This window comes from Mustela lutreola, chromosome X, assembly GCF_030435805.1.
Source record: "Mustela lutreola isolate mMusLut2 chromosome X, mMusLut2.pri, whole genome shotgun sequence".
NCBI classification, from domain to species: domain Eukaryota; kingdom Metazoa; phylum Chordata; class Mammalia; order Carnivora; family Mustelidae; genus Mustela; species Mustela lutreola.
Genome location: NC_081308.1, coordinates 43,295,507 through 43,320,522, shown reverse-complemented (window position 1 = coordinate 43,320,522; position 25,016 = coordinate 43,295,507). Strand labels below are relative to the sequence as shown.

Here is a 25,016-nt window from a genome sequence, read left to right as displayed (position 1 = left end):
GCCTGTTTCTTATGTTCTTGCTCTTTTCCTCACTTCTCCACCAGTTTCTACACAGTCTTCAATGGGTTCCTTTTGGATTACTGTTCCTATTTTGATGGGCTGTCTGTTGAAGATACTGTAAAGCACCCCACATCCTTGACATAGGTTTATTGTACCAAATAGTCTATCTCAAATTATATCAGCTTATTTGTTCTAGGAGAACATTTCTCCTCTATCTTTGTCATTCCTTACCAAGGGCAAAGGTGGTGGGAACAGCTTTCGGCACAGGATGGTGAGGTAATAAAGGCATGTATTGTCCTTAGATAATTTAAAAATAATAATAATAATAAACAACTAAAAGTCAGTCTGCTTTTTATCCCCAAGCATCAGCAATTAAATAGTATCAGTGATAAAATACTCCTCCTCCACCAATGCTCCCCTTGCCCTTCCCCCACCTCTTCCCTGCCCGCGCCCAAGCCCTTGACGACACAATATCTTTATAAAAGAGCCTCCCAGTTTTTGCTGGGTTGCTTGTGTGTTATTTGCAACCAGGGGCAGCCGGCGTGGTTGGGGCGGGGAAACAGGCTCAGCTATAATTCATTCCCCTATTTTCAATCTCACTTTTCATTCCTACCAACCTCCAGATCCTGTCTGGGACTCCACCGGAAAGACAGGCTTCAGCCTCCACTCCAGCTTCCTCATAAAAGTACTGTGGAGTCAGGTTTCTCGTTTTCCTCTAGAACACAGTCTCTTTAATCGGGAATTTTCACATGTTTTGTTCACTGCTATATACCCAGTGTTCAGTATAGTGTCTGGTACACAGTAGTTACCTATCTATCTATCTATCTATCTATTCATCTACCTCTCTAATGAGCCATGATCATACTTTTTTCTATATTGCCCTGTGGTGCATTTCAGCAGATGGTATGATAGGAACATTATGAAAGTTACATGTCCTAGGGCACCTGAGTGGCTCAGTTGGTTAAGCGTCTGCCTTCAGCTCAGGTCATGATCCCAGGGAGTCCCACATCAGGCTCCCTGCTCGGCGGGAAGCCTGCTTCTCCCTCTGCCTCTGTGTGCCGCTTCCCCCTGCTTGTGCTCTCTCTGTCTCTGTCAAATAAATAAATAAAATCTTTTTTAAAAAAAGAAAGTTACATGTCCCAAACATGGCAGATTCATCAGATAGCCACGAGAATTCTTGGAACTGTGAGGGCCAAGATTTACTCAGTGGCAAACTATGTGGACAAATGACTGAGGACCAGCTGCCAATCTCCAATATTCTGGCACTATCTAAAAATATCTGGGCTTGGGTGGTAGATGGGGATAGGTCTGAAATAGGATCACTGGGGAAGTGAGGGCTCAGGGACAGAAATTAGACTGAATTATTGAAAACCTAGTTATCTTTATTTCACACAAGTTTGTGGACAGAGATTAATGCTGGGTACCCATATACAGCTTACATAATTAAAACCAGATCTCTGGAATAGATAATATAGTCACAGGTGATGGTGGCATTTCATGCTTACTATTCTGCACTCTGCTTTTTTTCATGTAATACATCTTGCCAGTTACTCCATATGAATATATAAAGAGTTTGGGTTTCTTTAAAGACTTCTTTATTTCTTTGAGAGAGAGCATGCAGGGGCGAGGAGCAGAGGGAAAAAGAAAGAGAAAGTCAAGCAGACTCCCCGCTAAGCGCAGAGCCTGATGCAGGGCTCCATCTCACAACCTTGAACTCCGACCTGAGCGGAAACCAAGAGTCAGACGCTTAACTGACCAGGACACCCAGGCACCCCAAGAGTTTACTTGTTTTATAACAGCTGCGTTTCAGTCCATTGGATGGAGGTACCATAATTTATTTAACCAGACTTCTGTTGATAGACACTTAGGTTGTCCCCAGTGTTGCAATAAATAACTTTATACATCATTTTGCATGTGTGCAAGTATATCAGCAGGGAAAAGTATATGCAATGGAATTGCCTGGTATGTGAATGTGTAATTTTGATAGATGACTAATGGCTCTACACAGAAGCTGTACCAGTTTAAGGGCTACAAATGATATCCCTCTGTCTTGTCTGTCCACATCCTCACCACTTTATATGACATCTCAACTTGGCCTTCATTTGCATCTCTCCCATTATGACTGGGGCTGAGAATCATTTATGTGTAAGAGCGAATTTTTTTCTTTCTCTGTGAACTGTCAATATTCTTTGCCCGCATTTTATTATTTTTCATGTAGATTCATAGGAGTTCTTAGTATTTCAGAAAAATAAGCCCTGTGTGATATGAGTTGTAACTATTTTTCACAGTTTGTTATCAGTCTTTTGGCATTACTTATGTGGGTTAGACCAATAAATCATACTTCTGTAATGAAATATTTCAAACATACAGATAAGTGCACAGAACACAGTAACAAATACCTATGTACCTTAAATTTTGTTATTTGGGTCATGTTTACAGAAATTGTTTTTCTTTTTAAAGAAATAAAATGTTCCATGGGATTCCTGGGTGGCTCAGTCAGTTGAGCCGCTGCCTTCAGCTCAGGTCATGATCCAAGGGTCCTGGGATCGAGTCCCACATCAGGCTCCTTGCTCAGTGGGGAGCCTGCTTCTCTCTCTGCCTCTGCTTGCCACTCTGCCTGCTTGTGATCTCTCTCTCTGACAAATAAATAAATAAATAAAATCTTTTTTTAAAAAACGAAATAAAATGTTCCAGATACAAATGAGGCCCCCTTTGTACTCCTTTCAGATACCTTCCCCTCTCCCCTCCCCCAAGGTAACCATGATTCTGAAATTAGTTTTTATTCTTCCTGTCAATGTTTCTATACTTCCACTATGCATCCATAAAAACTGTACTGTTTGGTATAATTTTTACATCTACATAAACAACATCAAACTCTACGTATCAACTCCAAACTTGGTCCCCCCCCTCAATATTATGTCTGTAGGGTTTATCCAGGTGGTACATATAGATCAAGTTAATTGATTTTCATTTCTATAAAGCATTCAATTGTGTTAAGATACCAACAGTTGTTCATCCCTTCCCTCACTGGTGGAAATTTTACTATAAAAAGCAATATTCTGAATGCAAGAGTTCTCTAGGGTTTATGCCTAGAAGCTCAGTAGCTGGCTGGTACCATGTCCCTCTCAAAATCTGTGAGAGAAAAAAAAAACAAAATGAAAAACCCCCTCCAAAAATATATATTAGTACTCTAAAGGGGTACCAATATATATTCCAACAAGCAGTGTATGAAAATCCCAATTACTCTAACATCCTTGCCAATGCCAACTCGGTATTTTCAGGCTTAAAATTTTCCAATCTGATGAGTATGAGAATGGTTAATTGGTATTGTTTAATTGGCATTTCCTAATTGCTAGTACAACTTAATATTGTCCAGCTGGGTTTCCTCTTCCACAAATTGCCTATTCATCTGTTGCTCATTTTTTCCATGGGCTTGTGCATCCTTCTTACTGCTTTATAAAAGAGATTTTTATATCCTGGATAATAGAAGTACACAGAACATATATGAATGACGCTCAGTCAAAGTTAAAGCCAAAGCCAAGTATCATTATCATAGAATAAACTACTGGAATACAAGAATACTTCTAATTTTTAAAAAAGATTTATTTATTTGAAAGAGAGAGAGAGAGAGAACAAGTGAGAGGATGAGCGGGGGAGGGACAGAGTAAGAGAGAGAATTCTGGAGCGGACTCCCCACTGAGTGCAGGGCCTGATGCAGGGCTCCATCCCAGGACCCCAAGATCACGACCTGAGCCAAAGGCAGATATTTAACTGACAGAGCCACCCAGGTGTCCCATACTTCCGCAATGTTATCAGTAAGCATTTTACTATTACAATTTTATTAATGGACTTTTAACACTTGGACATAGTGCAAGAATACGAGTTTCTCAACACTGTCAGCAGCTGGACTCCTTCTATGCTGACTAGAGCGCATATGTTCAGTACTAAATACTCACTTTCAACTGAGATCAATGAAAGAATGAGCTATTTGAGGGAATCCTCATTTTTCTCTAACTTATTTCCATTTATTTGAACTCTTTATAATCTTTATTAAGGATGAACTGAAGATTTACGGTGAATATTGCACAAGGTTTTGGGATTTTTCCATCATGTGAAATTTTGACAATGGAAAAGATGACAGTTTGCTTTTATTCCATCTTCACAAGATATGAGAAATTCTCAAATAAGGCTTTTTCTTAAAAGATTTATAGTCTAAATGGAATTCAGCAGCTAAAAATTAAATATAATCTTAAAAATTATTTTAATATGAATGCTCTGTAGGCAAACAATTCTTATCTTTGTATAATAAAATTATTATATAATCAAATATCTGTTACTGTGCCTTGGACTATTATGTAAAATAACATAGACATCAGTTAGCTCAAAATGCATATGGCTTTCCTAAAATTGTCTAACTTATATGTTCTCTTAATATTGACGTTAAAGACCGACCTAAGTACCTATTTAACTATTTGAAATTTCTTAATTGGTTTTTGACGTAAAATTAACAGCTTGTATGAAATTAACAGAATTTTCTCTTGCAATAATAAATAAAACTTTATTCTTCAAAGAACTGACAGAACTTATATATAAATAGAAAGATGAATTTGTATAGAATTTCTATACAAAGCAAATAAGATTTTGTTGGCTTCGAGTTATATCAAAAATCTTTGTGCTGCATTTTTTGCTTGCTGTGTTCTGTTTAGGAGAACCTGAGGTTATAATATTCTCCTATATTTCCTTTTTTAAAAGATTTTATTTATTTATTGAGAGAGAGAGAGATAGAGGTAGAGCATGAGCGGGGTGGGTTGAGGGGAGGGAAAAACAGGCTCCCCACTGAGCAGGGAGTCCGACTTAGAGCTTGATCCCATGACCCTGGCATCATGATCTGAGCTGAAGGCAGACAGAGCCACCCAGGCACCCCCTCCTATATTTTCTTTTTAAAGTTTAAACATCCTGTTTTCTTTACATACAGGTTTTTATCTGAAAGTTTGTGTGTGTGTGTGTGGGGGGGGGGGTTATGATGACAATTACTGGCTGAATTAAATTTTTCCATGTGGGTTGCCCCAGCAGATCTATTAAATGACCTATATTTACCCACAAATTTGTAATGCTACCCCTTTTGAGTACCAAGTTTCCATATATATGTGGATTTTCTTTTCTGGATTATTTATTCTGCTCCATTGATCTATTTATCTATGTCCTGTACCTTCTTCTCCTTCAGAATTATTCTGGCTGCCTATGGACCTTTGTTTTTTCATATGAATCCTAAATTTTGTTTTTCTAGTTAGATGAAAAAACCTTTGGGGATGTTTATTGATTAACTTTGAATTTTACATTAGTGAGATTTTAAAAATACATGAACATGCCATATTTCTCCATTTTTAAGATAATATTTACATGTTACAATAAAAATTTTATTTGTTTTAAGATTTTATTTGTTTATGAGAGAGAGAGGAGAGAGAGAGAGAGAGAGAGAGAGGACTGGAGAGGGAGAGAGAATCTGAAGCAGATTCCATGCTGATCACAGTGCCCGATGTGGGGCTCAATCTCACAACCATAATGACCTGAGCCAAAACCAAGATTTGGACACTTAACCAACTGAGCTACCCACACATCCCTACAAGGAAAATTTTAACATCTTCCATATACATTTTGCATCTTTTGTTAGATATCCCTTCAAAACCTTATGCATTTTGTTGCTTAAAGTTTTTAAAAAAATTTCTAATAGGTGGTAGCTCGTAGGTAAGCATGCTTAATTTTTGTTTACTGATCTTGTCTCTAGCAACACAGTTGCACTCTCTATTATTAGTTCTGCTAGTCTGTTGCAAACTCTCTTGAATGAGGTGATGTTACTGCCCTGTCCCATACCACTTGGCCCATATTTGGGTTCCTCTACAACTGTGGTAGAAAGTTTTTGTCAAGTTGACTGCTTTCCACTTGAAGGGGATGACCCTAAACTGATGGATGGAAACACAAAATGTGGCGAATACATGCACTGGAACATCATTCAGCTACAGAAGGAATGAAGTATTGATACATGCTAGAACATAGATGAATCTTGAAAACATGCAAAGTGAAAGAAGCAAGACGCAAAATGCCACATACTGTATGATGCTATGCATAAGAGATGTCCATAATGGGCAAATCCATAGAGCCAGGTTTTAGATTAATGGTTGCATGGAGTTGAGGGGAAAGGGGAATGGAGTGACTGCTAATGGACAGGGTCTCCTTTGGGGATGATAAAAATGTTCTGGGATTAGATAATGCTGATCATTGTGTAATCCTGTGATTAAACTAAAATCCACCAAAGTGTACACTTTAAAAAGGGGGGGTTATAAGATGTACATTCTGTCTCAATTTAAAAATGTAGATTATAACATAACATAATAAAAAAATAATAATAAATTAAAATGTAGATTATAATAATAGAATCTCAAAGAGTTGTTAAAATTCAAAGAGATAATGCGGGGCGCCAGTTAAGGGATTGGAGGGGTTCAGTGGGTTAAAGCCTCTGCCTTCGGCCCCGGTCATGGTCCCAGAGTCCTGCGATGGAGGCCCGCTCAGCAGGGAGCCTACTTCCTCTCCTCTCTCTCTCTGCCTACTTGTGATCTCTGTCAAATAAATAAATAAAATCTTTTAAGAAAAAAAAGAGAGAAAGATAATGCATGTATAGGGTTTAGTACAATTCTTGACATTGTCATAAGCCCTCAATAAATTAAAGGGTCAGTTCCTTCCCCAGAAAAGAAGAAGCAATTAGACCCAGAATCTGCCTCCTCTCCCCCATCATCAGCCAGTCTCCCACCTCAGCAGAAGACTTGTATTTGTCCATATCTTTTAGACTTTCTATTTCTTCTTAAATAAGTTTTGCGAAGTTATATTTTCTAGAAAATTGTTCATCTATAATTTTATATTTATTGGTAGAAAGTTGTTTTTGGTGTTTTACAAAGATTTTATATACTTATTTGACAGAGAAATAGAGAGCAAGAGAGGGAATACAAGCAAGGGTAGTGGGAGAGGGAGAAGTAGGCTCGACGCTGAGCAGGGAGCCGTATATTCAGGGCTCTATCCTGGGACTCCAGGATCACGACAGGAGCCAAAGGCAGACGTTTAACCAACTGAGCCACCCAGGTGCCCCATTCAGTTGTAAATACTTCTTAATTCAGATTATGAATTGCCTTTAATCCATGAGTTATATACAAAAGTGTTTTTTAAACATTCCAAAGAACTTTTTACAAGTTTTTGCTGTTATGGTTGCTTTTTAGTTCTAACTCAATTTCATTGTAATCAGGGAAGGTACTCTGAATGAAACTAATGCCATGTATGTATTGAGACTTGTTTTCTAGCCTAGAATGTGGTTAGTATTCCAACTACGCTTGAAAAAAAATGCATGTATTAATACTTGGGTGCTAGGAAATATATATGGTGTGTGTAAAATATGATTAACCTTATTCCCTTTGCTGTACCTTTTATCCCATGAATTATTCATCCCCTAACTGGAAGCCTGTATCTCCCACTCTCTTTCATCTATTTTTGCCCATCCCCCATGCTCCTCTCTTCTGACAACCATCAGTTTGTTCCCTGTGTTTATAGATCTGATTCTGTTTGTTCATTCATTTGTTTTATTTTTTAGATTCCACATACAAGTGAGGTCATATGGTATTTGTCTTTCTCTGCCTGATTTATTTCATTTGGCATAACGCCCTCTAGCTCCATCCATATTGCTGCAAATGGCAAGATTTCATCCTTTTATGGCTGCATGATATTCCATCTCATATATATATGATGTTCCATTTCATATATATATGCCTTCTTCTTTTTCCATTCATTTATCAATGGACACTTGGGCTGCTTCCATATCTTGACTATTATAAATAGTGCTGTGATGCATATAGTAAAAAGCTTCTGCACAGAGAAGGAAACTATCCAACAAAACACAAAAACAACCTACTTAATGGGAAAAGATATTTGCAGATGATAGAGCTGGTAAGGGGTTTATAGCTACAATATATAAAGAACCTACAGAACTTCACACCAAAAAACCCAAATAATCTCATTAAAAATGGGCAGAGATCTGCCTGCTCCAGAGCCCTGACCAGGATGCATGCCTGCCACTTCTGTTCTCCCCCTGCAGACCCAGCAGCTGCACTGGAGAGTGGGGGGCAGGTGGCTGGAGAGGAGTAGATGTTGCTGTCAAGGACAGTACTGGAAAGCATGGCCCCTATCATAAAGGTGCTGCTCCCTGTGTAGCTAAAGCAGCTCCCCAGGGGCGTCTGGGTGGCTCAGCCAGTTAAGCCTCCCACTCTTGATTTTGGCTCAGGTCACAATCTCATGGGGGACACAATCTCAGGTCACACTCAGCGGGGAGTCTGCTTCTCTCCTTCCACCCCTCTGTGTGCTCTCTCTTTCTCTCTCCCTCTCTTAAATAAATCTTTAAAAAAAAAATCTTTAAAACAGCTCCCATCCCGAGAGCATTACCAGGTTCACCCAGCTCAGAGTTTTAGAATGGCTTCGATTATTGCCTTTCGTTGGTGCACTTGTACTACTTGGCTATCTTGCAATTTGTCCATTCCTCCAGAATCAAAAATGACAGAAGGATAGCTTGATTCATCTTAATATACAAAAGGAAAGTCCCAAAATGATGAAGACTTGTGTCTTTTTTTTCTAAGTTTTTTGTTTTGTTTTGTTTTAATTGAGAGTGAGAGAGAGAGTACAGAGGGAGAGGGAGAAGCAGACTCTCCACTGAGCATAGACCCACACGCAGAACTCGATCCCAGGATCCTGAGATCGTGACCTGAGCTGAAGGCAGATACTAAACCGAATGAGTCATCCAGGTGCCCCAAAGATTTGTGTCTTACTAAAACAGCTTATTGTGAGTTTTAGTGTTCAAAGACTTTCCTGCCTGTGATGGTTCACGTAATCAACACAAGGAATTGACAGAAGACAACATGGGACTTCTCATACTGAAGAAGAAAGAAGTGCAACAGTTATGAATTAGGATTGAATCCAGTTGTGTGCTGTAAAATCTTTTAACAGTATGTTTTTATTCTTTGTGTAGAGGATGTCTTCTTTCAAATGGTGGTCTTAATTATTGCTATTGGTTGAGTAACTGTTTCTGCTAGTTTATTTTCTTGCTACACTATTGTTTATATTTGATACCTTGTATATTCTGTCACTTACATAGAAACTAAGTTGTACAACCCAATCATTCTTACTTCAAAGACTTAATGTATCTTCCTAAATAAAACCAACACTCTTGGCCTTAACTGACCGAGAAAAATCTGAGTTTTGACAATGAATCCAAAGCTATTCCTTTGAATATCAGTATTATCAATAGAATCTATACTTAAAATTTTTCTCCCTGTGGGGCGCCTGGGTGGCTCAGTTGGTTAATAGACTGACTTCAGCTCAGGTCATGATCCCGGAGTCCTGGGATCAAGTCCCGCATTGGGCTCCCTGCTTGGCAGGGATTCTGCTTCTCCCTCTGACCTTATCCCTCTTGTGAGCGTGTGCGCTCTCTCTCTCTCATTCTCTCCCTCTTAAATAAATAAAATCTTTAAAAAAAAAAAAAAAACCTGTCTCCCTATGCTAGTAAATATATTATTTTTCAGTCTTCTTCTGTTTTGACCATTTGAAGTGATTTTTCCTCTTTGGCCTTCCACATACCATTCTTTTTAGATCAATAAGAAAAATACTCCTCTCAAGAATTATTTGAGGGGCATCTGAGTGGCTCAATTGGTTAAGCATCTGCCTGCCGCTCAGGTCATGATCTTAGGGCCCTGGAATTGAGTCCCACATGGGGCTTCCTGCTCAGCAGGGAGTCTGCTTCTCCATCTCCCTCTGCCCCCTCCCCACCCCCCACTTGTGCCCTTTCTCTTTCTCAAATAAATAAATAAAATCTTTAAAAAAAAGAAGAAGAAGAAGAATTATTTGAGTTTCAAAGCAATAAACACTTGGGGCACTTGGGTGGCTCTGTCCGTTAAATATCTGCCTTCAGCTCAGGTCATGATCCCAGGGTCCCAGGATTGAGCCCCACCTAGGGCTCCCTACTCAGTGTGGGTCTGCTTCTCCCTCTCCCTCCACCCTTCCCCCTGCTTGTGCATGCTCTCTCTCTCCCTCTCTCACAAATAAAAAAATAAAAAAGATCTTTAAAAAAAAAAAGAAGATAAATACCTTGCTTTATAAAGATTGTGTCTAATAAGTGTTAATATCCCAATGTCAAAAAAGACTTCAACTGGGTATAGAAAGTTCCAAAAAGGAACAGTTATTTACATCACAAAATATTTATTTACTTTACAAAAGGCTTGTTTGTGTCTGTTTACGTGTGTGTTTTGTGCATGTATCTTGAACTCTTTGACTCAGTTGACAGGGTGGAGTGGGGTGGCAAGAATACTTATAATAAACTTAAGAGCTGAAGCTCAATTAGAAATAAACAAAATATATGTGAAATCATATTAAAATTATAAATAGCTCAGTGTTCAAAATTGCATACATTTTTTCTCTGTATAACAATGTAAGCCAATAAAACTCAAAATCCAAATAGTTTGCAAAAAAAAACTTACTGGAGAATCTTTTTAAAAAATAATAAATTAATAATTTCAAATGGGCAGAGGACCTGAATAAACATTTTTTCCAAAGAAGACATCCAGATGACTAACAGACACATGAAAAGATGTCCAACATCATTAATCACCATGGAAAGGCAAATCAAAATTGCAACAAAATATCACCTTACACCTGTCAGAATGGCTAGAATCGAAAACATAAGAAACAAGTGCCCGCGAGGATGTAGAGAAAAAGAAACCCTCGTGCTCTCTTGGTGGGAATGTAAATTGGTGCAGTCATTGGGGAAAATAGTATGGAGGTTCCTCAAAAAAATTAAAAATAAAAATACCGGGGGTGCCTGGGTGGCTCAGTGGGTTAAAGCCTCTGCCTTGGGCTCAGGTCATGATCCCAGGGTCTTGGGATCGAGCCCCACATCAGGATCTCTGCTCAGCAGGGAGCCTGCTTTCCCCTCTCTCTCTGCCTGCCTCTCTGCCTACTTGTGATCTCTGCATGTCAAATAAATAAATAAAAATCTTAAAAATAAAAATACCACATGAACCTATAATCCCACTACTGGGTATCTACCCAAAGAAAACGAAAACACCAATTCAAAAAGACATATGCATCCCCTCCTCTTGTTTTCCCCTTACTTTTTTTTTTAATAGATTCTTTTTTTTTTAAGATTTTACTTATTTACTTGACAGAGAGAAATTACAAGTAGATGGAGAGGCAGGCAGAGAGAGAGAGAGGGAAGCAGGCTCCCTGCTGAGCAGAGAGCCCGATGCGGGCCTCGATCCCAGGACCCTGAAATCATGACCTGAGCCAAAGGCAGCGGCTTAACCCACTGAGCCACCCAGGCGCCCTGTTTTCCCCTTACTTTTAAGCAAGAGACTTCTGCTTGGTGCCAAGGCAGTCTTTTGTACAATTTCTCTAGGATTGTCGGGCCAGAGGGCTGTTGCATTCTGGTTTGCCCTTATGTGGCTGACATAGGCCCTTGGAGGTATCAGCTCATTGTGGAGAGGTTCTCTTATTAAACTCCAACCTTGGGCTGGCCCTAAGCCTTAAGTCCTCTCTCCCTGTCTAGCTCTGTGTGGCCACTGAATCAAAGCTCAGGTGAGTGATGGAGGCAAACACCCTCAGAGCAAATTGGCTTTGGTGGGGGGGGGGGTGCCCATATTCTGCTTACTTGTGTGGTTACAAGCTTTCATCTCAATTTGGCCTAGAAGTTTCCCTCTGTCCTATCAGCTCATCAGGGCCTTTAAATTGGTTTTGAAAGATTTTATGCAGCATATTCCATTACTTCAACAGGCAAGTCGAACCAAAGAACCAAGCCTGCCATTGCCAGAAATTAGAAGCCCATATCCTTAAATGTTTAAACGTTTATACTTGACTTAACAAGGTCTGAATTCAGGCAATGCCCATACCTTTCTCACAAACAATACGAGAGCTTTAAAATGCTTTAAATATTAATAGCCTCCTGCTGTCTTAGATGTTTTTTGCTCCAATGTTTTTGGTGCCAGCTTGTTTTTATATCTCCAGCTCATTCGACATTATTACTGTTTCATACACCTAATGCTTACTCAGATTTCCACATATTTACCAATTTTTGTTCACTATTCCTTGCCACCTATTCACCCCTTCTACCTGATTTCAATTTCCTTCTTCCTGAAGTGTATCTTTCAATAGTTATTTTTAAAATAAGTTCTCTCTTTTTTTAAAGATTTTATTTATTTATTTGAGAGAGAGAGAGAGTGATAGAGAGCATGAGAAGGAAGAAGGTAAGAGGGAGGGGCGCCTGGGTGGCTCAGTGGGTTAAGCCGCTGTCTTCAGCTCAGGTCATGATCCCAGGGTCCTGGGATTGAGTATTTATCGGGCTCTCTGCTCAGCAGGGAGCCTGCTTCCTCCTCTCTCTCTCTGCCTGCCTCTCTGCCTACTTGTGATCTCTGTCTGTCAAATAAATAAATAAAATTTAAAAAAAAAAGAACACGAGATGTATCTCGTGTTACTATATGTTCAGAGTTGGTGAGTGCTGTTTGTTGGCTCCATGGTCAAAGGAGCGAGACTGATACAAAGCGAAGGTCAAGCAAAGCTTTATTTCGCACCAAGCATCAAGAATCAAACTGACCGGCCAGGGACGTCTCTTGCAAAGAGGCGACCACCCTCTGCCTTATAGACTAGCTTTTATAGAGCAAAGGCCATGTGGTTGGGCCTGGCCACGCACAGGTGACCAATGAAATTGTAACACAGAGAAAGCTGCACAGTCCTGCTAGGTCACACATAAGTGACCAATTGAATTACAATTTACTCTATAGTAGATATTTGAATTAGCCTATTACCTTGGTCAGAATGGGCGCCCAAAAGTCACCCAAAGGGCGGGGCCCATACTCTTTGGTAGCTAGGAGACAGTATGTGCCCCCACTGACTGAATGCCTCCACTTGGCCTGACCCATCTTTGTATTTGGGCTTTGTTACCTGGGACTGGTTTCCAGGACTTGTTTTTAAGTAAGTTCCCTGAAGGGGGAGGGGCAGGGCCAGGATGGAGCTGCTCTAGCTAAATAGGCCCTTACACTGTTCATGTCATCTTAGTGTGCTCTCTTGCCAGAAAAAAAAAAAAAAAAATTCTTTATTCATATGACTTGGCACCTTATTTATAATTGTTTTCCCTTATCACTTCCATCCTCATAAATCTGCACCTCTTTAAGTTCCAAGGAAACCAAGTCCCCCCCTGCCCAGGACCATCTAGTTTAAGGGCACACAGGAGGCCAGGTCTCCAGAGCACGGTGGATTATTTCCCAGATACACCACCCATGTAGTTTAAAATACATCATTCCCTCAGGGTATTCAGCTCCTTAGCGCTGCGATTTTCAGCTTTTACAAATTTTAGGGGCAGAACTTTTTCTTCAAGTATTACTTGGAACCCCAAGATCTAAAATAAATAACAGGGGAGCTGCTCTGGTCAAAAGTGGGGTTAAGAGTTCCTGATTTTCACCAATGTACCCTCCTCCTTGTTCTTTGGGTGCTCTCCAAGGTGCGCACTGAAGCATCTTCACAGAGTCCTTGGGCTCCAAGGACCTCAGTGTGAAAGCGAACTGAACAGATGACTGGTTCTCGAAGCTCCATCCCAGAACCAGAGGCATCACCAGGCAATGTGTTAAAAATACAAATTCTTGGGGTGCCTGGGTGGCTCAGTCGTTAAGCGTCTGCCCCTGGCTCGGGTCATGATCCCAGGGCCCTGGGATCGAACCCCGCATCGGGCTCCCTGCTTGGCAGGAAGCCAGCTTCCCCCTCTCCCACCCCCCCTGCTTGTATTCCCTCTCTTGTTGTCTTTCTCTCTCTCTGTGTCAAATAGATAAATAAAATATTAAAAAAAGAAATACAAATTCTAGAGTCCCACCTCCCAGATCCACTGAAATCATAAATTTTGGAGGCAGGACCCAATAATCTATGTATTAAGCCCTCCAATTGACTCTGCTGCCCATATAAATTTGAGGATTTACCAGAATAGGCATCCCATCCAGGAGCTATTGGACTGGGGCTGTGGTCCAAGATTATTAAACAGAACAGGGCCCAAGAGCAACATTTCTGGGGCAAATTATCCCAAGATTCTCTGGAAGACTGTTTTCTATCCACCATCTTCTTATACCTGAGATTAGACACACTCTCAAGGTCCAACTTTGCAATGGCCTAGGTCACTTTGAATGGATTCAGTATATCAGCAATCACTAGGAGGAGTATGGATTCTCACTTTTAGCTCATTAGACAGAAAGAGTGACACTCCCCAGAATTTTTCTTGACAAAAGGACTTCAGATCTGAAGCCCCTAAAATGTTGAGTAAAAGAAGCCAGACACAAAAGTATACAAACTGAACAATTCCATTTATAGAAGGCATATTAAAAAAAAAAAAAAAAAGCAACTCTCGGGTACTACATCTACAGTGGAAGAAGTCAGGATAGGGATTCCTCTTTGGGGTTATTATTGACTAGAAGGAAGCAGAAGTGGGGCCTCACTATGGCAATGTTCTGTTTCTTGACCTCGATGTTGTTTGCAGGGATCTGTTCATTTCCTAGAAATGCATTGAATTGTACCCTTATGTTCCTAGAAATGCATTGAATTGTACCCTTATGATACATGCATTCTCCTATATAATTGATACATTTTAATACAAGAGTTTTAAAATGGTATCAGATCACCTGCCTGGAAAGGTCAGTGTGTAATGACATACAGCTGTGGGCCCTGACCTTCATAGTCTCAGAGGACAGGGCCTTCACTTCCGGGTGTGAATATACATTTGGCGAAAATAGAGGTGTCTGGCTTCCACTCTACTGCATTATGAGAACACGAGTTGTAATGGGGGCCACTCTGTTTTTTCTTGATTGGAAAAGACCTCTTGGTTGATGACATCCCTGATCAGGATTCCCCGTGGATGGGGAAGAAGTGAGGCAGTTGCATATGTGAACTGTGGACCAGAGTAAGTCTCAGCATTTGGCTACTTCAGGAAATTGGAAGTTGGTGGGGTCCTGAATTTTCAACCAGGTTAGGCTAAAAAAACTGTGGGAGGCATGTACAAGGGGTGAAAGGGAAGGGCCGCATTGTTTGGTCCCTCATTCTGAGCTCTCTGAGTGGATAAGAACCCCCGTCGTGAGCACTCATCTGCCGTCTGTGCCCTTCGGGGCCCAGATCATAAATCTATATGTGAACCAAGTTCCCCTGGCCTTCCCAGCTTGTGCAAGTAGATGGAGTCGGAGTTAAACATTAGCTTGAGTTTCACCAGCTCTAGCCCACATTTGCTCACACCGGAATCCCAGCCATCACGTAAAATAGCCCAGATGTGTCTGAAAGTCACCCATAAGTCACAACCCCATCTGTTGTTGACCTAATCCATGTTTTTTTTTTTTTTAAAGATTTTATTTATTTATTTGACAGAGAGAAATCACGCAGAGAGAGAGAGAGGGGAGGAAGCAGGCTCCCTGCTGAGCAGAGAGCCCGATGCGGGACTCGATCCCAGGACCCTGAGATCATGACCTGAGCCGAAGGCAGCGGCCTAATCACTGAGCCACCCAGGCGCCCAAATCCATGTTTTTCCTTACTTAGTCTGGGCCCCAGCTTCCTGCCCGCTGCCCCCGAAGCTGTTTAAGAACTCACCCCTTCCCTGCCGCCCTCCCCACTGCTGCTGTGCCCACCACGGGAGCGGGGCAGGGGGGGCAGGGAACATTGATAAAGGCTAAAGGCATCAAGGGCATTCCGTTCTGGTCTCCCCCCCACCCCCGCCAAGAAGACCCCACCACAGCGGTACCCACCCAAGGGGCCAGACATGCTTGACTCTCCACTGGAAATCAAGGTAACACATACCTGCCCAATACACTGGTGCCCCGGGTCCCACAGTGGTGTGATCCGCAAGCGAGCCCTGGCTGATGCTATTACATTCAGTGGCTCAGTTTGGGAGTTGGTGACAGGTAGGGGTGAAGGGCTGGGCTTGAATGGCTCCACTGTTGCTGAGGGACAATGGTGTTTCCTAGAGGTGTGTGCTTCCATTAGGAAGGGCCAGGCACAGCTGCTCCCTCTGGTGATCGTGCTTTGCACCAGCGGAGACGGGTGGGTCAGCCCCAGCCTGTTCGGCCATTCCTAGCTCCTAGGACTATTCCTGAGTGCAGGGTACTTAAGACACTTTCTGTGTCAGACAAACCCAAAATGAGGAAAAGTCTATTAAAATGCTAATGCCATACAAGACAAAGTAAGTTTGTGGAAGTGTTCCAGACTGAAGGAGGCTAAAGAGACATGACAACTAAAAGCAATACCTCACTCTAGACCAGATCCTATGATGGAGAGGGGAGCGCTGTTAAGGAGGTCTTTGGGCCAACAGACAAAACTGAAGTACAGACAGGAGATCAGATAATAGTATTGGACCAGTGTTAATTTTTTTTTAAATTTTATTATTTATCTGAGAGAGAACGAAAGCAAGAGAGATCACAGAGGCAGAGGGAGAAGCAGACTCTCCACTGAGCAGGGAGCCCGATGTGGGACTCGATCCCAGGCCCCCGGGATAATGACCTGAGCCGAAGGCAGTCGCTCAACAAACTGAGCCACCCAGGCGCCCCTAGATCAATGTTAAATTTACTGATGCTCTTAACTATATACCGTGATGTAGAAAACATGCCCATTGGTAGGCAATGCATGCTGAGGTACATTAGGCACAAAGGGCTACGATGCATGTAACTTACCATCATATGGTCCAGACACACACACACACACACACACTTACTTAGGAGTGTGCATACGTGTTAGCAATCAGTGAATCTGGTAAATCTGCTATACTATTTTTACTTTTGCCACTTAGCCCTGGGTTTAAACCATTTCCAACTAAACAAGCTGAAAAATGCAAAAGAGAGTTTCTGTAAGCAGAGGTTGGTGGCACATGGCTTCCTGAGCTCTTCCTGTGACAGAGATGAGGAGTGAGGACATGGCTGTCTTCCCAAGAGGTGGTCAGATACCCTGCATTAAGTTGCCAAGTGACACCTGAGGCCTCTCATTGTTTGATCTCCCCCATCCTACAAGATACCAAAAATAACACTTTTGACATATTCTCCTGAAGGATCATGGGCCCCGGGTGTTGGCAAAAATTCGGTTATGAAAGGAAGGTGTATTGCTTCATTGAGTCACCCAGGTAAGTATTTTGACTATCTCTTACTCTGGGCCAGGGCCGAGTATGCAGCCCCAGGTACGAGAAGAGCCACAACCCCTGTCCTAAAGAAAAATCTGTGATCCCACTGGGGTTGCACCCACAACCACAGAAATATATCTGTATTCTCAAAGGAGTGGACCAGAAAGTAGATTTGGGAAGCCCCAGGGGTGAGGGTGGGGGGCCAGCCTTTTACCAGAGCTAGTGGATCCAAGCCCCATGGGTCTGATCCAGTTTCCCTCCCCCCAAGATTTTCTAGGTTATAGGTCCCTTTGTACCTGGCACTAGAGAGAAAATAAGGAAGCGCCAGTGCTCACCCCCTCCTGGGCACATCTCATCTGTCTTATCTGTTCTGGCTTAGAGACCAAGGTGCCACTCCATCGATATCCCTGGGCTGGCAGACCGGCGAGCTTTGGAAAATAGTCCTACGGATCTATGCCTGCAGGTGAATCTTATAGCCACAGGCATAATGCTCAGGGAAGGCAAGGGCCAGCAAACACACTCATGGGGAGGCCTGGCAGCATACTGGCCCTGAGAGTCCCATCACAAGGGTGCTGAGTCATGAAAACACGATGGTCTTCTAAATGGACGGAATGACTTTGGGAGACAGTTGGGGCACTCCTCCCCCTCCCCCCACCCCTGGCGTGGCACTGGTTGTAATGCGCTTATATGGGGACCATAGTTGACTCCATTGCCTTAGGGGTCCAGGTAGACAGGGTTGGAGGGTTATAAGTGTGTGTGTGTGTGTGTGTGTGTGTGTGTGTGTGTGAGAGAGAGAGAGAGAGAGAGAGAAAGACTGCACGTGATACGATGCATGTCCGTTCCATCCACGGTCTCGGGGAGGACTGATCCTCACCTCTGATGCATTCTGGTCCTGGTCCAAAGAAGTTTCAGATCCAACAAACGTTTACTGAGCCCCTACAAAGTTCCAAGCCTTTTACTTTATACTTTGACACATTTTATATCATTTAATCTTTAACAATAACCCTTTAAGGTAGGAATTATCTGCATTGTACAGATGAGAAAACAATCGCAAAGAGGTTCATTGATTTGCTCAAGTATATCATACAGCTTTTTTTTTTTTTTAACACTCACACACTATACTCTTAGCTGAGGCCTGTCTGTGCTGGTTGCTTATCTTACAGGATTTTTTTTTTTTTTGTCTTCTCTACTTTTGGAGCAATCGCTCCCCTTATACAAGCCCCCTTCTTTCTTCTTCTTTCACTAGCCCCACGGGCTTTTCTTTTTTTTTTTTTTAATACTGCATTTAATAGCACAAAAAATCACGAATACAAAGAAACTGGCAAAGGTGTTTGTCAATGAGATATCCTTGCCTCCTCCACTTTTCCGCTTTCATACCCATACAGGTCATGGGCTGCATTTATATACTTTTCTTTCCACCCACACCCCCATTGCCGAACATATAACTGTTATGTGATTGGTCAGTTGAAGCTGAAACACCCATGGAGAAAGATGTTTTACGGTTACAAGGGCACACACCCCCCCCACACCACCCCCCTCCCACCCCACACTTTACCACACAATCTTTTGGAGGAATATAGGATATGTACCAGTGTCGGGATTTCCCTGCTCCTGCCTTCCCTGCCTAGAGCATTCCTGCTCTTGAATTTTCCTTCAAGGGACTGCTTAGACTAGAGCCTCTTCTCCCGCCCCGTCTATTTCTCTTCCAACCAGGACCTCTCAGACACTGGGTACTGTTCAATTCTTACTCTGTCGGGCCCATGGGCCACACAAGTAGGTCCTTTAAATCTCGATGCCAGTTGTCGGACGGGTGTTGCCATCTCCCATGACGGGTAGGTCTGCGTATTGCTTCAGTAGGCTTGTGTACTCATTTCTTTCACTTTTTCTGACTCATGTTCCAGGACCTGTTTGTGATAGAACAGTAAATACCCTTCACTGTCCAGAACGTCCTTGATACTGGCCTTGGTGATGACGGCATCATCACACTTGAACCACTGGTCCTTGTGGTGCCGGATGAAGCTGGTGTAGTGGCCACTCTCCAAGGTTCCTTGGTGATTAACCACAGCAAACAAGGAATACTTATTCTCATCGTTTGCACTATTGGTTGGCAGCTGCAACTGTCCATTCATCCTGCTCTCTTTACTCGAGGCCATGAATGGTGTCATATCCAGCTCCAGAGGGAAGGATATGTAGGTAGTGATCTTGCGCCTCTGCTTGGCTGAGTGTTCAAACCGTTTGAAATGAAAACAGGCAACAACAGGTAACTTATTCATGGTGAGCTGTTTGGTAGATTCCTGGTAGCTTTGGCAACTACCACACTTGATTTTGGCACTACTTCCCAAGTGCTCTGGCCTCGTAAACCTTCGCAGGCAGTCCGTGAGGGTGGTGATTCCTGGCAGGTGGCTTTCCCCGTTCACACTGCTCTCCCTCCCTGGGCTCATGGGCCAGAAGGAGGTGCAAGAGCCAGGCAAGTCCAAACTGATGTCCCAGCATGGGTCTATGGTGGTGGAGACGCCATGGCAGGCTTGACAGGTGACATCGGACTGCAGGCCACCTGTGAAGATTTGGTCTATGATGCAGTTACAGTGGTTGGGATTGTTGGCGGCCTTCCCAGCGTCATCCCCTTTGCAGTGCCTGTGCAGGACATCTAAGGCTGCAATGAGGAACTCGTGGGCATCCTGTTGCCTGTATCCTGCTAAGTGACGGGCGTGTATCCATACCAGGTGCAGCAACTTGTAAGGAACGTGAGGAGACGGGTTTCCAGAGTACAGCTCCCGAAAAAGCGAGGACATCTCACAGACCAGACACAACTCAGGGCTTGGCATTTCACATCTGTGCCGGTCAGAGAGGAAGAAATCTCTCAGGATGGGCGTGTGGGTGAGGGCCTGGACGATGCAGTTCATAAAGCACGTGTTGCCGAGATTGATCAGTCCTCTTAAGCCGATGGTGAAGCTTGACGTGATTCTTCTCCTCCTTGGGTTGTGTCCCAGCAGTTCTAACTCGGGTTTGGTTGTCTCCCAGGTCGGGTACTTCTCCCCGAGTCCCGGCACTGAACACTGCTGGTGAGAAACCTCAGTTGAGGTGGAGGCTTGTAATTTCAAAGCCTCTCCTTGCTCTTCTTTGGCAATTTGCTCAATGTCTTTGTCATATACATAGTCCTTACACATAAAGCAGTATATACCTCCATAATAAAGGTCTACGGCTAAGTTGTGCTGCTTCGTCTCAGCGTGCTCGTGAATGTGTTTCTCTGTGAAGCAGCCAAAGAAGACACAGGAAAGGCAAGAGTGAAGTCTGTTCAAATGGGTGCCACACACATGGCAGATGCACGACTTTGCCTTGCTTTTCCTGGTCTCTGGGGTTCCACACCACACGAAGCACTGGTAGATCACCCGCAGTTCCTGCCTCCAGTTCTCTCCCACCTTAAAGCTGTTCACGTGGGAACAGCCTGGTGGACCCACAGCGAAATCCACATCCAGGCATCCGCCCCCAGGGCCGCGCCGGGGCCGGGGCCGGGGCGGGGGCCGTGGCCTAGGCTGCGGCGGGGTACGGAGCCGGGTCTGTGGTCGTGGCCGGGGTCGGCGGCGGGGGGCACGACTGCGCCGCGGAGAGGGATCGGGGGCCCGTGGGGGGTCGGAGGGAAGGGTGGGGGGAGGAACCTCGTCGCTGCTGCCGCCACCGCCGCTCCGCGCTGGGTTCTCATCCTCCAGCTCCTGCTTCGGCTCCCCCTTCGGCTCCTGCTCCGCCTCCAGTACCGGCTCGGGTTCGGGCTCCAGCTTGAGCTCAAGCCGGCGGCCCGGACCCTCCGCGGTCTCCACCTTCCCGGCGGCGTCCACCTTCCCCGCCGCCTCCACCTTCCCCGCCGCCTCCACCTTCCCCTCCACCTTCGCCTCCGCCTCCACCTTCCTCTCCGCCTTCTCCGCCGTCTCCGCCGTCTCCGCCTCCTCTACCTCCTCCGCCTCCACTGGCGGCGGCTCCTCCCCCTGCTCGCAGGGCTCGGGCGGCCACTGGGCGTGGCGGCGCGGGGGCCACGCAGACCTGGGGTGTCCCCCGCCCGGCCTGAGGGAGCGCGGCGGCTGTGACAGCTGGACCCAAAAGGGACTTTCACTGAAGGAGGCGGCGGCGGAAGCAGGCGACGCCCCCCGGGAATCCTCCCGCCGTAGCCCCCTAGCGGAGGCCGCTCCGGCAGCCAGGCCCCGTTTCCTTTAATTCAGTATTTCCCAAACTTGCTTGTTCACGAGAATCACGTGGGGAGCGTGTTAAAATTACAGATTCCTCGGCTCCACCCGCAGACCTACTGAATCAGAATCGCGAAGGGAGGCGCTCCGGAACCTGTATCTTTAACTGGGGCCCGAGAGGATTCTTATGATCAGGCAAGTTTGGGAAACACAGCTCTAATTCATTGAGGCTGGCGGGAAGGGGGGCGGGGACCGCGCAGTCTCTTTAAGGCGCTTCCAGTTCTCGGCTCCAATCGCAGCTCTGACCCCCTTCATCGTCTCCTCCCCTCTCGTCGTCCTTCCCCTCGTCCATGCAGCTTCCCCCAGCACTGCGGGGCCAGGGACTGAGGAATCGCCAAGTCCAGAAACGTCTCTGGGGCTGCGAAATGGGCCCTCAGAAGCCAGGTCCTGAGGAACGGTCAGAGACCATGATAGGCCATCATCTCCACAGCTGAGCCTGCCCCCAGCCCCGTGCCAGGCTCCCCTCCCACCCTGGGTTCTGCCCCTCCCGAGAAGGACGAAGCCCCAGGGCCAATCTGGGGACAGGCCTGGACCCCAGATCCCGAGGGGCCCAGCTCCCAAGGCCACTGGGTCCGAGGAGGCACGTCCCTTTGCCCATCTTATCGGTGCTCTGCGGAATCTGTGCCTGCCCCTCACCTCCTCCTCGGGCTCCCAAGGCCGCGGGCGGGGGGCGGGGGCGGGCATGAGGAGGATTTGGCAGTCGGCCTTCTGGCCCAGGGAACGCTGAGCAGCCCGGGGGCAGCGGGAGGGACAAGGCACCACGAGGCCGTGCCTACTGCCCGCACCTCCCCTACAGCTGAGAAAGGGGAAGACACCGCCCCAAGCCCCTTGAGGCTGGCAGAGCCCCGGGGCAGGGCGGGTGGGCTGCAGGTGGGAGTTGGGGAGGGGTGGGGGCGGTAGTGGAGCTGCTGGCAGGGGGAGGGGGTGGGCCTGGGTCTGGGGGCCTCGGAGAGCTCCTGCCCGCAGGGCTGCTGGCGCTTGGCCAAAGTGGCCACAGGTGCTGGTCCCAGGGAGTCAGGACAGAGCTGGAAAGGAGATAGCCAGTGTTCAAAGATCGAGAAGAGGGTGTTCTAGGAAGAGTCCGTTCCCGGAGTCCTGGGATGGCTGGCCTTGGCCCAGTACACACGGCCTGGCTCGTGGGGCCGTGCTAGCTGAGTATACCCTAGGGGACTTCTGCTTGCTTAGCACTGGACATGGCCCCGCAGCCTGGCCCCTTCCTGAAAGGAGGAGGTGGTATCTAGGCCTCCCGTGGTTAGTGTCAGGGGTTGGTTGTCAAGAATTAGGAGCCCTGAAGGAGGATAGGATGCTTGGTTCCCATACAGCTAAAGTCCCCAGGAGCTGCCCTGGTGCCCTTCCTTCCTAAGTCAAGTCTTGCTTCAATTCCTTGAAGCACCCCAGCATCCTTCCAATAAATGCCTGCCCTTTGTGGCCTGCAATTGGAGGAACTGCAACTAGCACACCCACTGAAGGCATCCTCCTGCTCCCCACCGCCCCACGCTGCTGCGGCTGCTGAAAATGACTGAGGTCATGAAGCAGAGTGAGGCTGGAGAGGGTACGGTCATCCCACCTCCGCAAAGTGACAGACATCAAAAAGATCGAAAGATCTCCATGTGCCTAAGACTGTCTTCCCTCCACCCTTGACGACTAACCATGGCAACCTGACTGCCTTCCCAATCAAGCTCCCGCAGAAGCCCACATGTCCAGCAAGTTCTGGAAGTCCCGAGACTCTGCCATCATTCACCCAGCGAAGGGGTATTCAGCTCCAGCCCAAATCTGGGTGTTGTACTGGGAGCTGTGGACAGCGCAAAACCATACAAGCTGGCTCCAGGGCCGCAATCAGGGCTGGGTTCCCCAAAAGGCAGACTAAGGAAGTGTCTAGGTCACCAGAAGAGAAAAGGCACCAAAAACAAAAGAATCAAGAAAAAAAAATATCGGAAACAGTTTGACATTTGATTTTTTTAAAGTAGTCTTCATGAGAAAAGTCAAAATTTTGTTGTACTTCCTTAACGTTTTTTTCCTGATTGCATTTTGCTTTTGCTGTGAATCACGTGTGGTGTGTGTGTGGGGGGGTGCGTCAGCCTGCTTCCATGTGTCTCCATTCAGTCCTGGCAAATGTCACTGCGTCTACCTCACAAAGATCTGACTGAAGGCTAGCAGAAGGGGCTGACTTAGGAGAGACCCCTCCTCATTATAGTTGAGATGACTGGGGTTGAACACGGTTCTGACCACAAGGTGGCAAAAGAGTATATGACACTTCCTTGAACATGCTTTGTACGTTTCTCTAAAACTATTGGTTTATATCCAAATACACTCTAAAAATATTTTTTAACCTTGGGCTCCTTTACACATCTTTTTGTGTTGACATCTAAAATTTTGCATCAGAAATGTCAGCTGCAAATAATGTGAATCCTGACAAATACTAACATTCACAAACAAAATTGTCATGTTACAATTTTACATGAAATTGGAACCTAATTACCTTAATGATTTGAGAGCCACCATCATCCATCTTAAAAATTCACAGACGAGTTCTTGATGGTTGGGAGCTGTACATTTTTCCTTTTCTCCCTAAGTTCTTCATTCTATTCTAATAGAATTTTACCCACATAATATATATTTTTGCACTCAAAATTACTTTATTGATAATCTTATCATCTTTCCCTGCAGCAAAATATGTAAATATATTTTTCTATTTAAATGCTTTTTTAATGTTCCTGTGAACCTAAAGCTCTAAGTGTTGTGTCAAAATTTACTCTTGCTTGAGTTATTATGACAATTAGTATTAGAATGTGATGGAGCAAAAAATTGTAAGTATATTAAAATTCTGATAGGTAATTATTAAATGTAAAAATTAAAATATATTAAAGATAGAGGTCTTTTTTTGGAAAAAAGTTAATGGGTGTCTCTATGGATAAATATTGCTTATCACTAGAATGAGACAGGATTCAGCATCAGTTCTTTTTCTATTTTGTGTTTGGTTAAACGTTAGCACACAGGAACCTTGGTTATATAAATAACTAAAAGGGAATGGACATTTGTTTTAGCAATGTTACTCAAGTCTCTGAATTCCTTTGGAGATCTGTGGGGCAGGGGGGAGGATTACACAATGATTTGTCTTCAAAATTATTTTTCCTGGTTTATCAGCTGACAGCTCCATGGGGTTTTCCTTCAGTTTTATGCGAAGCCATCTGAATTGCAAAAGGATTTGATCCCAATTCATTTGTTAGAGCGATTTTTATTTTCTTCACCCTTGACAACAGTGTTCAGCACTGTCTCTGGAGCCCTGTGGATTTTATACCTTGGGGCAGTGCACCCAAGTAAGAATCAGGATAGGTGAAAGGTATGCTTTGTTTTGTAAAATGTAAAAAGGACCATTGCGAAAGAGGAGATGGAAGAGAGAACCAGCTTGATTCTGCCACCACATGTGTGTTCTCTGGCAGATTGATTTTAGGAAATAGGAAATTTGAGGATAGTAGAAGTTGATTCTCTTAAAACTCTGCTAATTTACCCCATAAAGAATACCTCTATCCCCGGGTAATACACAATCCACTTTTAAGTTTGCTGGTTTATATTTATTA

The 25,016-nt window shown here is 44.5% G+C and overlaps 1 protein-coding gene and 1 pseudogene across 1 annotated transcript in view; one reads left to right on the top strand and one right to left on the bottom strand.

The window, feature by feature from the left end:
- The first annotated feature begins 8,100 nt into the window (after window positions 1-8,100).
- Window positions 8,101-8,993, top strand: LOC131820938 (CDGSH iron-sulfur domain-containing protein 2-like; annotated as a pseudogene).
- A 9,149-nt stretch (window positions 8,994-18,142) lies between these two features.
- USP27X (ubiquitin specific peptidase 27 X-linked) overlaps window positions 18,143-25,016 on the bottom strand; it is a 47,382-nt gene continuing 40,508 nt past the window's right edge. Inside the window, exons 3-4 of the mRNA XM_059156790.1 lie at window positions 22,075-22,463; window positions 18,143-21,403 (exon numbers count right to left, since the gene is read on the bottom strand). Of these exons, the coding sequence (XP_059012773.1) occupies window positions 19,054-21,403; window positions 22,075-22,463 (2,739 nt within the window). The 3' untranslated portion in view covers window positions 18,143-19,053. The remainder of the gene's footprint in view (window positions 21,404-22,074; window positions 22,464-25,016) is intronic.